The following is a 15748-nucleotide window of genomic DNA, read 5'->3' on the forward strand; positions in this document are numbered from 1 at the left end:
TACGATTATTTTAATAATGAGAGGAGTTTCTGAAGTAACTTCCTATCGTACCGGGGCAACTGCCATTCACCGGGAGGGATAAACAGCTGAGGGACGGCCACCACCGCCTCACACCTCCGCGGACCGGGCTCCCCCAGCGCAGCGCGCGAACACCCGCTCGCCTCAGGCCGGGGCTGCGCGGCGGCGCTAACCACGCGCCCAACCGACGCCGGCCAGCGCGCGGCTGGGAGGAACCAAGCCGGGCCGGGAAGGGGGGAGCTGACGGCTGGTGGCACACTCCAAACGGCCACCGCACGCTCCGCTCCACCCCTCCCTGCTCCGCTTGTGCTCTGGCAGGGCGTGACGTCATCACGCCGTAGCGTCGGGGGGTGTGGCCGGCGCCCTTCCCAGGGTGCAGCGCAGGAGAAGTTGAGCCCCATCTTGGGCGAAGAGAGCTGCAGTCGGAGCCCGCGCTCCCCGGGCCGCCGCAGCGCAGCGGGGCCGCCGCGCCCACCCGCGGAAGGGAAGGGCCGCCTCGCCTCCTCTTCTTCCTCCTCGCCGCAGCCGCGCCGGCCCTCCGCCCGGCGGGGCTGCCCGTGGGGCTCGCCCGCGGGCTAGTTCCGAGCAGGATGCGCCTGGCGCTGGTCTCCAGGTAGAGCGCGGAGGCAGGGCGGGGAGGAGAGGGGGGGACGGGGCCGCCTAGGCCTCTCCCGGCGGCCGCGAGGCCCCCCGCGCGGGGCGGGCCACGGGCCCGCTGCTGCGCCCGCCGCGCCCGGGGCCCGAGCCGCGCCGCGGCCGGCAGGAAGCCGCGGGGCGCTCGGCCGGTCCCGCCGCGCTCGGAGCGAGGGCTGCGGCGGGGAGGAGAAGGAGGAGGAGGAGGCCCGCGTCCCGGCCGCGGGAGGAGGGCTGCGGACGGGGAGGAAGAGGAGGAGCCCCGCCGCCCCCCGCGCGGTCCGCCGCCCGCCAGCGGGAGCGCCACGGCCCGCCCGCCCGTCGCAGGAAGCAGCCGGAGGATGTGTGGTAGTGCCGGGGGCCCGGTCGGCACACAGTGACAGCCCGCCCCGGCAACGCGCTCCCTTCGCCCCGGCTGGTGGAGCCCCTCCCCGCGGAGGAAACATGTCCAAGATGCCGGCCAAAAAAAAAAGCTGCTTCCAGATCACCAGCGTGACCACGGCTCAGGTGGCCAGCAGCATCACCGAGGACACTGAGAGCCTGGACGACCCGGATGAGTCCCGCACTGAGGACGTGTCTTCTGAAATCTTTGATGTTTCCCGAGCCACAGACTACGGCCCTGAGGATGTGTGCGAGCGGAGCTCCTCCGAAGAGACTCTCAACAACGTGGGCGAGGCCGAAACTCCTGGCACCGTCTCTCCCAACCTCCTTTTGGATGGGCAGCTGGCTGTTGGTGGGGTAGCTGCGGCTGTGCCAGCTGCAGCCCCCAATGGAGGGGCTGTGCCCAAGAGCTCTGCTGCACCCCTGTCAGCTGCCGCTCCTGGCGCTGCCGTGGCAGGAGCCAGCAGTGCTCAAACTGCCTTGCCCTCCGCAGGGCCTTCTGCATCATCCGCTCCTGGGACGATGTCTCAGACAGTGGCTGCTGCATGCAGCTCGCGCTTCAGGGTGATCAAGCTGGACCATGGTTCAGGGGAGCCCTACAGGCGAGGACGATGGACGTGTATGGAGTATTATGACCGGGACTCGGATGGTGGTGGTGTTCTGGGCAGGACTGGAGATTGCATTAGGCACAGCAGCACCTTTGAGCAGGCCACTCAAGAGAGGGACAGTGGCCTCGGTGCCACAGGAGGTTCTGTTGTGGTCTCGGCTGTGCCAGCGTCGGCCTACGGCCCCGATTCTGTAGCTGACAGTTCCCTGACTGCTGTGTCACAGCTACTCCAGACGGAGAAAATGAACCAGTCCTCTCTACAGCAACCTAATTTTGTCATTGGGCAACAACAGCAGCCGCAACAACCCATAGGTGGGGCCGTGCCTCATAGTACTGCTCAGCCTATGTTTTCTGGGGCATCAGTAACAAATCAGCAAATGATGGTGCCACAGCAATCACAGCCACAGGTAAATACGCAAGGTGTTGCACAGGCTGGACCCAATGGGAAAGGCATGGCACCTCCAAATGTGACAATAGGCCAGACAAGCATTCCTGTGGCACAGCAGCAGGTGCAGCAGGCAAGCATACCAGTGACTCAGCCTCAACAATTTGCTTACTCTCAGTCCCAGATTCCACCAGTGCATCTACTGCCAACACAGCCTTCTGGTCAGACCGAATACATGCAGCATGTGACAATTATGCAGTCTCAAGGAGCTATTCAACAGGCTACTGCGGGCTCTGTTCCAAGTACTGTGGCTTCCAGCCTTCCTGTGGGGCAGGTGGCTGGCCAAAACCCCTCACCTGTGGGAGCGCCAGTGATGGGGGTGTCAACGCAGCCCGGTGAAGCAGTTGGACAGGGATTGGGATTAATGCAGAGTGGCCAGACACAAGCTAGTCAGCCTGCCGTTCCGCAACCAGGAGGTGTGGTGCAGCAAGGCATTGGACATACAGGAGTTGTGCAACAGAAATCTGTGACTCAGCATCAAATGAGTGGAAGCAGCCAAGTGTCTGGAATGCCTGGTGCTCCCCATGCTGTGGTCTCCGGAGTTCAGAACGTGCCTGCGGTTGTGCCCGGTACAAGTGTGCCTACTGCGTCTACCACCATTTCTGTTACTATGCCAAATGTCCCTGTTACGCTAGTTCAGTCCCAGCTGACGAGCCACACTTCTGTCAGCAGAAGTACCGGCGTTGTCCAGCCGCAGCATGTTGGACACTCGTTAATGCAAGGCACGCCTAACGTACCTGCGAATCTGCCACAGTCAAACCTCGGACAGTTTCAGACCCAAGCTCAGTCCTTAGTAGGCCAGATTGATGAGTCTAGAAGAAAATCGGAACCCCTACCTCAGCCACCACTTTCTCTTATAGCTGAAAATAAACCTCTTGTGAAGCCTCCCATTCCAGACACTCTAGCAAATCCTCTTCAGTTACCTGCAAGTACTCCTATGAACAGTCTTGCCAGCTCTGTGTTTGGCATATCTATTCCTGTTGATGGTGATGAGGACAGGTATGAATTATTTTATGATGCCATAAAAATACCTTTTCCTAAGGGGGGAAAAAAGTTGACTTTTCAGTTACTATCAAGTGTTTTTTGTAAATTCATATTTTTGGGAAGTTGTAGTGAAATTTACCTTGGCTACTTTTTTTTTTTTTTTCCCTTTAAGAGTGAAAACATAACAAAGTGTTTAAGCAAGTGGTGAACTGTACTACTTCTTGGGCTGTGAGTGTGATTACTTTCCTCACAAAGCAGAAAGTACCCTGGAAGCTGCTTAATGCATAGATAATATGACCTCTTCCAAATCGAAGACTGAAAACTCCTTCTGCACCCAGTTGCTCAGGGAGTCTGCTCTCCTTTCCCCTGAACACATTGTAAAATGCTCAAATGACAGCCAGGTTAAAATGGGTTTATCGACACCACTATATTGCAGTGTTGTTAAGAATAGAAGTTTAGTGCTATCTTGGGGCCATTGGGTGAGATATTTTGGAAAACTTCAGCAGATATATAACAGATATATAACTTCAACAGCTTATAACAGATTATTGATTTTTATCCTGCTGTTGTGTTTGCACTTTATAGTACTAGTAAGTGAAGAAAGTACTTGCTTCTGGATGTGAGTTTGTGTGCACTTATACAGTGAAAGCTCTACAGATAATGGTTCTTTTGCGTTGAAAAAAAAAATGTCCACAATTTACTTGGGCAAAGATGTCTACACAGTGGGAAGTACAATCTTGCAATGAGTTTTCTTTATAGGAAAGTAATTTGGAACGACTAGTTGTAACAAAGTGTGTAGTATGAGCAGGCTCATCCAAGGGCCTTAAAAAGGAAGCACGGATGTGACTTTTATTCCTATAGACTTGTCAGACTGCTCTAAAGGGTAGCGTGATGGCCAAAACTCCTCTTAATTGACTTCTTTGAGAAGACTTTCAGGGAAAGCAGTGTTAGAGCACTGAATCAATGTCATATTTACTATTAGGATTACAGTAGTTTGGAGGAATAAAATACATGTGGATTACATGTATCTGTGTTTTTAAAAATAGGCGTAACACCATTATGGGAAAGTCTGATAAATTATCCTGAAAGTCTTCCCTCACCTTGAGAGTCCTAGGCTTTGAGATTACACAGTCAGTGATGCTCGGAGTGCCTTTTAGTAAAGCAGCTGCGTGTGTGGGGTCAGGGTGAGTGGATGGAGAAGGTACCTTCAAGGCAGATTAGCATTTGGAGAGTCAAATTTGTAGTAATGTAGGCCTTGTGCTCACCAGAGCTTTCGACTAATGCAGAGTTTGAGATAGTGACTCTGCAAGCAAAAGCCATGTTTTGGAGAGTTGCGCTACTTCTGGTTAAAGCACTAAAGGACTTAAAAGAAAAAGCTAAACAGTTACAATTTTCTAGCAGTTGTGCCTTCCTTAAGAGGATTGCTGACCCAGCTGACAGGTTCTTCGTTGTGCGAATAAGGTTAGATTTCAAGCTGGTAAAGTTTTTTCACAGTTCAGTATATTGTCAGAAGATAATTTCATATAATTATAGAATGGTTCGGGTTGGAAGGGACCTTTAAAGATATTCTAGGATTTGTCTTGTGTTTAATCCCTCTGATGATTAAGGAGTCAGAAAGAGACAAATGTATTTTGCATTCCTTTTGCATATCTTTTAATACTTCATTTTTATATAAATTCTAGTAACAAATTATTATCTGTGACAAATTAATCACTTTATATAATAATGAGGAAAAACTTGCTGAACTTATTCAAACCTGTAGGCTGCTCACTTTGTGTTGCACACCAGTGAGACAGTTCTCAGTACTCCTACCCCAAACAAGTGATTTTTAAAGTTACTTCTGTAGTTTTGTCTTTGAACTTGAGCCACCTTGCAACATTGCCTCACACATTCATTTCTAAAGAAACCTTTTCAGAAACTTGGCTCTGAGAACTGCGAGTAAGAAATAAGAATGGACTCTACTTTTAGAGTGCTTTTTTGACATGCCACATAATGATGATCAGTAGAGAAAGTAACTGTAGTTATCTGAAAAGAAATGCGTATTTCTCAGTTGTTTGCTTCTGCACTGGGTGATAAAACCTTGTTGTTTGCTCAAGTGGTACATGAAACAAGGGGTTATATGGTATTTGAAAGTCTGTCCTGGATTTAAACAGGCCTAGGCTTCATACAAAGTAGGAGATACATGCAGAGCTAGTAGGTCTAAGTTTATACTTTGCTCCCCTCAAACAGTAGCCTCACTTTGGCTGGTTTCAGACAGAGAACGGAGAAAATAAAAACCTAGCAGCTTATTAAGGCTGTTTTACCACTTTGTTTTTATTTGCTATACTTGCTGGCAAGGCTTTACTAGAAAACTGTCTCCTGCTTGCCTGCTGTTGTCTTCTTGCTCCTTCTTTTTCCCTCTTTCCAGCCATTTAAATTGCCCCATTACTCCCATGGGCCTGTGCCCAGCTGCTTTATCTACTGAAATCTATGGTGAAATAGTTAATGAAGACCTTCAAGTGTCATTAATAGGCTAGGGATTGACACTCTGATAAAACTAATAGGACGCAAAGGGAGTTCACACATCATGAGTCACTGTTCCAGGCTGCCTGCAGGTTCAGGAAGTTAATGCTTGGTTTTGTTCAGAGAGTTTGCTTTGTGATCATGAAAGCTGGAAATTCATGGAAAGCATTTTTTCTCTTTTATCTCAATATTAATGTGTAACGTACCCAGGAAGAGGGGATCAATGTGTAGGCAGGTATCTACATTTCTTCTGACACCTTCAATTATATTTAAATATTTGTACATACTTGAAGCTTGACAAACTTGTGTAGATCATTCTTCTGTAGTTATTCTCTGAAATAGTGATTCATCAAGGAATACTGTATAGCTTGAAATATCTTGGCTTTATCTAGTAAGTCAGTTGCTGTTTAGAATATGAAGAGGAGCTGTTCTAAAGGGAAAATAATTTAGGATGGGAATTGTTCAAAAACAGAAGGTGAGAAAACTGGTAAGTATGAGACAGAGAGGTCTGATGTGAAAAAAGCTAGTCAGTTCCCATCTTTCCTATCTTATGATCTGCTGTTTTAAATAAAACTCTTAAGATAGAGGTGGAGGTATAAGTTTATATAGCCATAGTTCTATGTATCTGTAGATGTACAACTGATTTTTTCTCTCTCTCTCTTTTTTTTTTTTTTTTTTTTTTTTTTTTTTTTTTTTTGCCAAGACCTTGCCTGAAAACCTTTAATTTCCTCTTCTGTTAGTCCAGTCCACTTTTACACTGGTCTAGACAAAACTGTGGTTCCTTGCATTGACCAGTTCAATAATGAAGAATCAATTAAGAAATTAAGAATTAAAAAAGCAAACAAACAAACCCCACAAAAAACCAAACAAAAAACACCCCCAAAAACCCACAACAAAACAAAACCCCACAAACAAACAACACCCCCCCAAAAAAAAACCCAACAAAAAAACCACAAATAAAAACCAGACCCCAAACAAACAAAAAAACCCCACCCAACAATAAAAAAACTTTGGCATGTCACACCTTCCTTTAATAAGCAAAGCTTTTTTTGTTTTCTTTTTCAGTTGATGTGTCTAAATTGCTAAGCTCTTAAAAAGAGAAATATGTTCTGTGGAAGTTATGAAAGATCTAGAGGATAACAGTTCTCCTCTCTAAATGTGGCTACAGGTAGAATAAACTGCAACAGTATTTAAGGATGGAGGAAATAGTACTCTTACTGAGGCAGATGTGGATATCGCAGTCCACTTTACATTTGGAGTCTGACAAATGCTATAAAAACACACGAAGAACTGGATCTCAGAATTGCCCTGACTCTTCATTTGCTGGACTGCAGCAGCACTACTGGTTGATTTGGCTGGAGGGCAGTTAGAGTACCTGAGAGGATTTTAGGAGCAGTGTATGTTGGTTTCTCTACCCACATTTATGCCCATGGATACACAAATTTGTAGTTGACAAGCATAATATTCCAGCTGGCTTAATAACTTTATTTTGGCTCTTGGGGAAAAAAAAATATATTGCCTCTGTTAAAAGAATGTTACTGAGAAAGCTTGTTCAAACCTCCTACATGTTTGGCAGACTTTTGGGGCAAAATATTACTAGGCATGTTGGAAAAGGAACAGAGTATAGATCATTTTCCATAGATAGCTGACCAGCTTGAACTGTGCAGGCTGTATTCCAGGAACGCTAATGAATGGCTGCAATTGTGAACTGTCATCTACAGCAGCTTAAACTGCTGAAAACCTGATTGTGCAGATTTCTTCACAGCATATATCTCTCCGCTCAGCTAAATCATGTATTTGTATAGTGTACTAACTGTTGATAAAACTGAGCTTTTCAGACCATGTTCATAATGTAAGGACAAAACTGAGCATGGGTGTTAATGTAACTTTGATAAGGGTTTCCTTAGATGTTGCCTTAGATGCATATTTTATTGTACTCCTAAGGAAAAAAGAAAGCATCCTGCAATTAACGAACTAGTAAGCCATACTTCAATGGCATTATTACTTAATACTGTCCATTGCTTCACTTTGCTCATTAGCTTGCTAGAGATTTGAGCTCTACTGCAGCTGCAGACTTGAATGTTTTCAGTTCTCCTGAAGGATTGTGTTTTCAAGAGTTTGTAGAAGCAGGTGGGAATGAAAAGGGGACAGACATGCTACAGTCACCAGTGCCTTCAGTTTGACAGCCAGACTGCAGCATTTGAAAAACAGTTGAGATAGAACTGCCAAGGTGAACATTACAATTGATGACATGTAAATGAGGTTAATGCAAACGAAAGTCTGGTTAGTTGTGTTCATTTATGGCTGTGCTTTCTGTAGGTAACTCCCAGTGTACCAAAAGCACCACACCAAATTCTAAATTATGGAAAACCTATCCTGCCATGCAGTCAGTTCTTGAGTGTTCTGAGACACCTAAACAGAAAAATGTGGTTTCCCAGTGCTGTTTCCCAGTTTAAACATTCAAGTGCCTTTGTAAAGGAGGAGTCAATACATGCTTAAAATTAATAAGCAGTGTTTCAGATGAGATAGGTATTATAAGGAGGAAAGGGAGAAAATACTTAAAAGACATTCACAAAGTGAAACAGTTCAATTTGTTTTCAAGACAGTAGTGTACCAACTCTGATATAAATGATTCTCTGTATGTCAAACTCGTAAGTGTTCTCCTCAGCTGCTGTGGGTAAATTTTTTTCTACTTCCCTATAGAAGAGTGCAAGTGTTTCATAGTCAGCTCATTTCTGAATGCTGTCTTGTATGGTAGAAATAACAGCGTATGTTTCATGGAAGCTTTTTTTATACTTGTTAAAAGCTGAATATTCAATTGTTTAGGTTTTTTGTGCAGGCAGGACTATCAAACTACTGAAGAGCTGAAATATCTCTCAGACTGTGCCTTTTTTTGCAGGAGTGCTGATAATATTTTATGACTTCAGGTGACATTATAATGAAAAGTAATTGTTCTCTGTTGAAATAGATATTTCAGTATTGTCCTGTTGCATGTTGAGGCCATATATTAATTTTGTCAGTTGTAAAGCTGGTGACTAGCAGCTTCTGTGGCTCATGGGAAGTGCAAACCTTGTTTGTGTTTTCTGTGTGTCAGCAAAGATTCCATAAGAAACTTCTGTGAGACTCTTTCTGGTAAGGTACAACTGATTTAGTTCTGGTAGATAAATCTAGATTGTCAGCCACAGGTGTCTGCTTTTATTCCTATATTTGACAAAGTGTAAAGATATAAGTATTTATAGCAACTGCTAAAGCTACTGTCTTCTGAGAAGGTTCTCCAGACATAAAAGGTCACTTGAAGTGCAGCGTAAGGTTGTATCTTCATTCCTCCTCTTGAAAACGACTCCAACTTTAAACTTCATGTTTTATAAATACAGATGTGTATTGAGAGCTAGTGAATTATTTGCATTATGGAATAGTATATTTTTACTCGTGCTGGGCAGGTGAGTTATGTAGCCACATGGACAGCTGGATGCTTGTCTTATTTTGCATGATAAGATTATTCCAAGAGATTTTTTGTATATATTTATTCTCTGATAGAAGCTAAGAGCAGTGCACTTTTATCGTGACAGTTTGCTTGAATGCTTTTAACAGTGCAGAGAGAAGGTAGAAGTATTAATTAGTACCACAGAGACGTGTCAGCTGTCTATCACAATGGCAACTGTCATGTTTGTCTAGCACTCATTAAAGATTACAAACTGAAATAAGGATCTATGTCGATAGCAGACACCAGTCAGAGGTGCAGACTGGTTGAGGTTGCAGGGGACCTCTGGAGGTCATGTGGTCCAACCCCGCTGTTCAAGCAAGGTTACCTAGAGATACCTGCCCAGGACCATGTCCAGATGGCTTCTGAGTAGCATTGTGTGCCACTGCTTGGCCACCGTCACAGTGACAGTGTTTCCTGATGTTCAGAGGGAACCTCCTGTGTGTCAGTTTGTGCCCGTGGCCTCAGATCCTGTCACTGGGCACTGCTGGAAAGAGCCTGGCTCCATTTTCTTTATGCCTTCCCTTCACGTACTTATATGCATCGAGTAGATCCCCCTGAGCCTTCTCTTCCTCAGGCTGAACAGTCCCAGATTTCTCAGGCTTTTCTCATAGGACAGATGCTTTCTTGACCCTTCATCATCCTTGTGGCCCTTTGTTGGACTCTCTCCAGTATGTCCATGTGTTTCTTGTACTGGGGAGCCCAGCACTGGACACAGTCTTCCAGGTGATGCCTCACGAGCGCTGAGCGGAGGGGAAGGATCACCTCCCTCAAACTGCTGGCCATGCTTTGCCTAATGCAGCCGAGGATGCCGTTCTCCTGATTTGCAGCAAGGGCACAGTCCTGGTCCTTTTATTTCTGGTAGAGAATGAATGTGGTGGATATGTGAGGTGGCAATGGAGAAGTGTAGCATAGAAAGAAAGGAGGTAATTGACCAAAACCAGTATCTGAAGATTTTGTATCCATCTAGAGCAAGATTAACTTGTCTGGTTTATTGGAGGATGGGATGATCAAAAATGAGGGTTAAAAAAACCCCTGCTTGCTTCTCTGTCAAGTAATTTCAGCTATTTTTGTAGGGGTGTAGATGACAACTCCTGGGAGTTTGTCTCCTGTGTAGAACACTGTTCAGTGGGGTCAAAGACCATAATTTCCTTGACCAACCCTACAAATGCCTTTTTAAAAATACCCTTTCTTTAAGCCAAGCAGTAAGCTTTCATACTGACAGTGCTGTAGTTAGAAGGTCAGCTGAGTGCAGGCTGGCCTGAAACTTGGAGAGTTGTAATGAACTTGTAAATGATGTGGAAAGGCAGACAAATACACTTATACTATGTAATAAACTGTGCCATACATGGTCCAGGTTCTAAGATCTTTTTTTAAAAGCTAAGTATGTAATTTAAAATGTTTGCTAATAGATGCTTTCTTGACCAATGTCACGTAAGTAAGGACAGGTGTGGTTTGGCTCAGTCTGCTTGAATCTGTTTTCTCCACTTGCTTTTTTCCTCCACAGATATTGAAATATTTTGTTTTCAAAAACCAGGAACCACTTGTATTTATAAATAACTGAAACATCTGAAACTGCTGTACTGCAACTTAGTGGGGGGAAGGGGAAATCTCATTTTTGGGCTGTTTTCTTTGAAGATGAATACTCAAGCCAGCTGTTCTACTGTGCAATGCCATTTTCACCAATAATCACAAGCAGCTTTCCCTTTCATCAGCAGGTTTGGAGAAGTCTAGCTTTGTGGGCAGAGCAGGCAGGAGAAGCCTAATCCTTTACAATAATATGTTCATAGATATTAATAAATGTCTTTTTCTTTACCAGTCAAGTTGTGTAAAAGTCAATACTTTTAACAGTTTTGACATCTCTTCCAGATTTTTGTACGTATAATGCAGTATGAGCAAATGTGGATCTTTTAAATTCAGAAATAAGGAATTTATGCTGGTTTTTTACTGCCTCCTTTCATACAGCATATTAGGGTCTGCTTTTCAAATGCATCCCAAGCTTGCTCTCTTGAATGGGATAATTTGCAAAAGAATAATATGGTATAGTGGTATTAACTGGTAAATTACCATAGATGCTGAAGGACTCCCGTACCTTGTGAGGTGAAGTTCAAGATGTTTGGTGAGACCATGTAAGTTATTTTCAAGAAGTCTGTTTTTTTTTAAACTTGGCTCAGTTCATCCGAACACGGATGATACTGATGGGACTTTCTGTGGCTTTTCTTGAAAGCTTCTTAGTACTGGCAAGAATCTCTGACTGGGTCAGGCAAAGACTTTCTCCATTGCCATTAAGTTTATCAACTTCTAATCTATAGTTGTTTCTCTTTGAAGATGTGGTCTACTGTGTTTTGGTTTTTTTCCTTGAAGCATCACGTGAACTACATTGTCTTGTATTCCCTCCCTACAAGAACTGAAGGTTAACTTCACGCAGTGAGAAGTCATTAGTATGTGAAATCTTACACTTCTTATGTGTTTTGATTTGAGAACAGAATCACTCAAATCAGTCCTTACACAGTCTGTAATATTATGTAATTAAAATTCAGCCTGACTGACAACCATGACAGCCTTCACAAAACAGCCTTACTTTATTAGCATGTAGTATTTTAGTAAGTATGTCTGTGATGATGCTGTCTGCAGGGAGGAAGAGAACAAGAGCGTTGGTTACCTGGTTGGAAGAGAAATACTAGTCAAGAGTGAACTAAGAGTTCACCGAGTCTGGATTTGGAAAGTGGGAGGATGGTATGTAGAGGATAGAAAAGATCATCAGCGAGTCCAGAATGACCTTAAAGTTGTTATGATTACAGGATTGTCTACTGTACAGGACTCCTGAGGTTTGGGGACCAATTGCTTGGACCCGAGAGGATTCGACCCTAGAGTTTTGAATTGCAGCTGTTGAAATCAGAAGTAAGGAGAGATTCGGAAGATAAGCATCTGCATTTTTCTTTCCATGATTAGTATCAAATAGTCATATCAGAATTTACTATTTGAACTCTTCAGCAAAGCTCCTTCAGAAATACTGAGTGATTATTACCTAACACAGCTAATTTTATTTTAATTAATTAATAAAATTATTACCGACTGATGTTATTTACATCTTAAGGTAAAGTGCCACTGTTTTATTGATCCAAGGCTCTGTGAACAAGAAGCATGATATCCTACTGGCCTCATTAATTTTTGCCAGTATACATAAACTTAATTTCTTTATAGAAACTTGGACTCATGCTTTCAAAGAATGTAATAAAATCAAGGGAAATGTCTCATTTTTCATGTTCCTACACTCTACTGATTTAGTGTCTCCACTACTTCAAATGCAGAAACTTCAGGGATGTTAATCAGAGAAGGCTTTGAATTACTAGTAGCAAAACTTGATAGACTTTAGTGAATAACAGGGTGCAGCTCCACCTGAAATATCTAGGCTAGTCAGCTTCTGTAAAGCAAATCTTCATGAAACACCTGTGCTGAAGTGTTTTGTAATATCTGTTATCTGGAATATATAGTGGAAGAAACTACGCTGATTTTTCAGCAAGGAACTCTATTTGCAGAAGACTTGTTGATACTGAATTATTACCTGTTAAATGAGCTTGAATTTAACATTCTGTCAAAACACTTCTTGGGTTTTTAGGCCAGATTTTCACAGTCAGTAGTCAAATCCTTGGAAGGGGAGGGAAAAGAAAACTTGCTGCTGTTTTATCAGACAATAAAAAAGTGAAGTTGCATCACCTTTTCTCTCAAATCAGTATCACTTCAGGTCTGTCAGTTCAGTAATGGTATAACATGGCATAGTGCGTCTGCTCTAACTTGGTATAAGGCTCTTAAAGGCTTTGAGTATGTTTTAAAATGCAGTGGTGAGTCAGGTATAAAAGTGTCTTCTACAACTATTCGGTGCTGAGACAAGAGAAGAAGTTGTTGGCATCTCTCCTGTATAACTGAGAAGAATGGTGATTTTCCCCAGGTGAGGGCATGTGGTGATACCAGTGACTGCTCTTGGTTCAGGGTGGGCTGAAGCATTTGAGATGCTTCCAACTGTCCGTCCCTAAATACTCAGGTTAGTCACTGCATCCCTCTGGTCTGGCCATTATTAATGTTAATATAACATGCTCTGTCCATGCTGCATTCTCATTACCAGTTTTTGTAGAAGTGGTTTTACTATTTTTCCCTAGCGTTCATAGGGACGAAAAAATGCTAGTGGTGTCTTTTTTTTTTTTTAGAGAGCCAAGCCCCAGAACATGGGAAAGCTGGTGCCAACATCTTGACAGGGCAAGCAAGTGATGAATGAAATGCCTCTGCTGGACTTCCTTGCCCTGTGCACTTGAGACAGTCATCTCTTATTCACTTCTCCTTGGAGATGTCTAGTTAGCGCATAAGATTATTTTCCAAAATCCTCTTTTGAGAACAAGGCAAATGGACTACTGCTCTGATCTTTGCTGTGGAAAGGAGGATGCAACTTGTAGCAGAGTCTAGCTCGCTCTTTTCTGATTCTTGAAAACTGAATGCCAGGAGTTTGAGATGCAGCTGATGTCAGGCTTCCCTGCCTTGTTCCAGGTGATGTATGCTGCCTTAGTTCTCTCGGTAAAATTACCTTACGGTGATTTTCATTTTTTCTGTGTCAGGAGTATGTAGTTTGTTTGAAAGCAGCTGAAACTGAATGCGGGTGCTGCTCGTACTGTCTTGCTAATGATTCTGTAGTACATTTCTGTGTTCTTTCGTCTCCTTCCTCCTGAATTCAGTTACAAATGTACTCTTAAGCGTGTCCTAGTTTGGTGATTTTCAGCACTAGCATTTGTATATCTCTTGATTTTTCAAGTGGAGGTCAGATTCATGCAGTATGCTCTCTCTCCAATGTTATGATATTTTCATTTAGAAGTAGCCTGTGAACCCCTTTAAAGTCCAACATGGTGATTGAGAGCCACTGTGTCAAAAACTGACATGCAGGCTGCTAAATGAGTCAGCTTTTCCTGCCCTCTGCAGCTAGAATGCAGCTAAGACTGAATGTAACAGCATCTAATTCTTGCTGTTTTTTTCAGGGCATTTATTTCAAGTATAATGGCTTTAAGGAGCTATGTCAACAGAATATGTAATTAAACACAAAGCTTAAGAGCTTTAATCTTGAGACTTTTTTTTTCTTTAATTCCACATTGACTTCCCCACGTTTAGTCTTTGTCAAGTTTCTCCTGCAAAGCTTTGTACTCCAGTTACTCTGTTTTGAGAGTAACCTACTCTGTAGGTGTAGTCTTGTGAAATAAAGCTGATTTGAAGTTGCAGTTGCTTTAAATAGAAGGCGATATAAATAAAAAAGCAAAATGTCTTCTAAGAGGGATGGAGAAAGAATTCTGTTACTAGTGTAAACATATTCTTGAAATGCCATAAACTTTACTAGGAGTTTCTTGATAAGCTATGGTAAGGTGATTGCAAAACCCCTTGTTCAGATCTTAAATAAACTGTGCCAAGTGTTTTAATTTGGAGACCAGCTGTAATCAGTCTCCGTTGCAGGTCATAGCTAGTAACCTAGTTAAGCACAGCCTTTTATTGTTGTTGGGTAAGACACATAACTAAAAGCTACCTTGGGTTTGAAATGCTTCTGGGTAATAACACATCCGATTTTTTCTAAGCTTTATAAACTAAGGAGAGATTAATTTGTTGTCCTTCAGTGCACATCAAAATAGGCAGTTGATGGCGTGCTCTTTTTTTTTTTTTTTTGGTCTTGATTCCTTATTGATCACCCCAGTGAAAATACATCTGCATATGCTGATAGTTGTCTTTAGTAAGCTCAGACTATTCTTACTGTCAGGTCTCTTGATTGTTAAATAAAAATTCTGATGTAACATACTTTTGTTTGCTGACTTCATCTTTAAGCTAGTTTTGAGTCACATTTCTCAAACTTTAGTTCACTTCTGGCACTGTAGAAATAATGTAGATGTACAAAGTGACATACTAGCATCTTTTCTTTGATAAATGTGGCTGAAGAACACAGTTTTATTTACAGATATACTGTCGAGCTCCTACAGCATTCTGTGTGAAGGATAGAAAGCTAGATGCTTGCTGTTCAATTCCCAGTCCCAGTTTTTTACTTCTTTCTTTTCTATTTCATAGTTAGGTTTGGTTCCTATAAGAGTTGATCCTATTCAAAGGCAGACTTCTGCTTTTAGGTTCTTGCTGGGCCCTGAAATCTTTTGGAGCAATAACAGTTTGGTATCTTCTAGAATGACAAGAATGGAAATCCCACCACTTCTTTAAGAAGTCTTTTCCTTGCTGTTTGTGTGGAAAACAACTCTGGCGTGTAGTTTAAACTTTCTTTGCTGCAATTAAACCTCACAATGTTTGTGCTGTACTTAAACCTAACAGGAATGAGAACAAGTTTTCTTCCCTTCACAGATACTTTACACTATGTAAAGCCTGTCTCCTTCACTGTCTCTTTAATCTCTTTTAAATACTTAATTCTCCTACTTAGTGATTCTGATTATTGGAAAAAATAATGGAATATGACATGCCTTATAGTGGTCTTACCTGGGTAGGCCCTTATCCTTCTGGAGAACTGGTATTCAAAACTGGCCATGCAATCTAAGGTAAGGGCTCAGGCCAAATAAAACAAGACTTCAGTTAGTATGTGTACCCTCTGTGTAAGAGGAGTATTGCAAGTTTGACACCTTTGCAAGGTTTTTATTTTTAACTTCTGTTTGTATTCTCCTCTGCGGAATTGCAG

The 15748-nt window shown here is 43.1% G+C and overlaps 1 protein-coding gene across 7 annotated transcripts in view; it reads left to right on the plus strand.

Annotated features, from left to right (window-relative positions):
* Positions 1 to 401: 401 nt before the first annotated feature.
* Positions 402 to 15748, plus strand: part of TSC22D2 (TSC22 domain family member 2) — a 28544-nt gene continuing 13197 nt past the window's right edge. For 2 of the 7 annotated variants that reach the window (XM_030495025.1, XM_030495027.1), the window contains exon 1: positions 914 to 3083. In XM_030495025.1, coding sequence (XP_030350885.1) covers positions 1096 to 3083 — 1988 coding nt within the window. In that variant the 5' untranslated portion in view covers positions 914 to 1095. Of the gene's footprint in view, positions 3084 to 4111; positions 4928 to 15748 lie in introns of those variants that run through there. The other 5 variants (XM_030495029.1, XM_030495024.1, XM_030495026.1 and 2 more) reach the window with 5 other exon arrangements.

This window comes from Strigops habroptila, chromosome 8 (assembly GCF_004027225.2).
Source record: "Strigops habroptila isolate Jane chromosome 8, bStrHab1.2.pri, whole genome shotgun sequence".
NCBI classification, from domain to species: Eukaryota; Metazoa; Chordata; class Aves; order Psittaciformes; family Psittacidae; genus Strigops; species Strigops habroptila.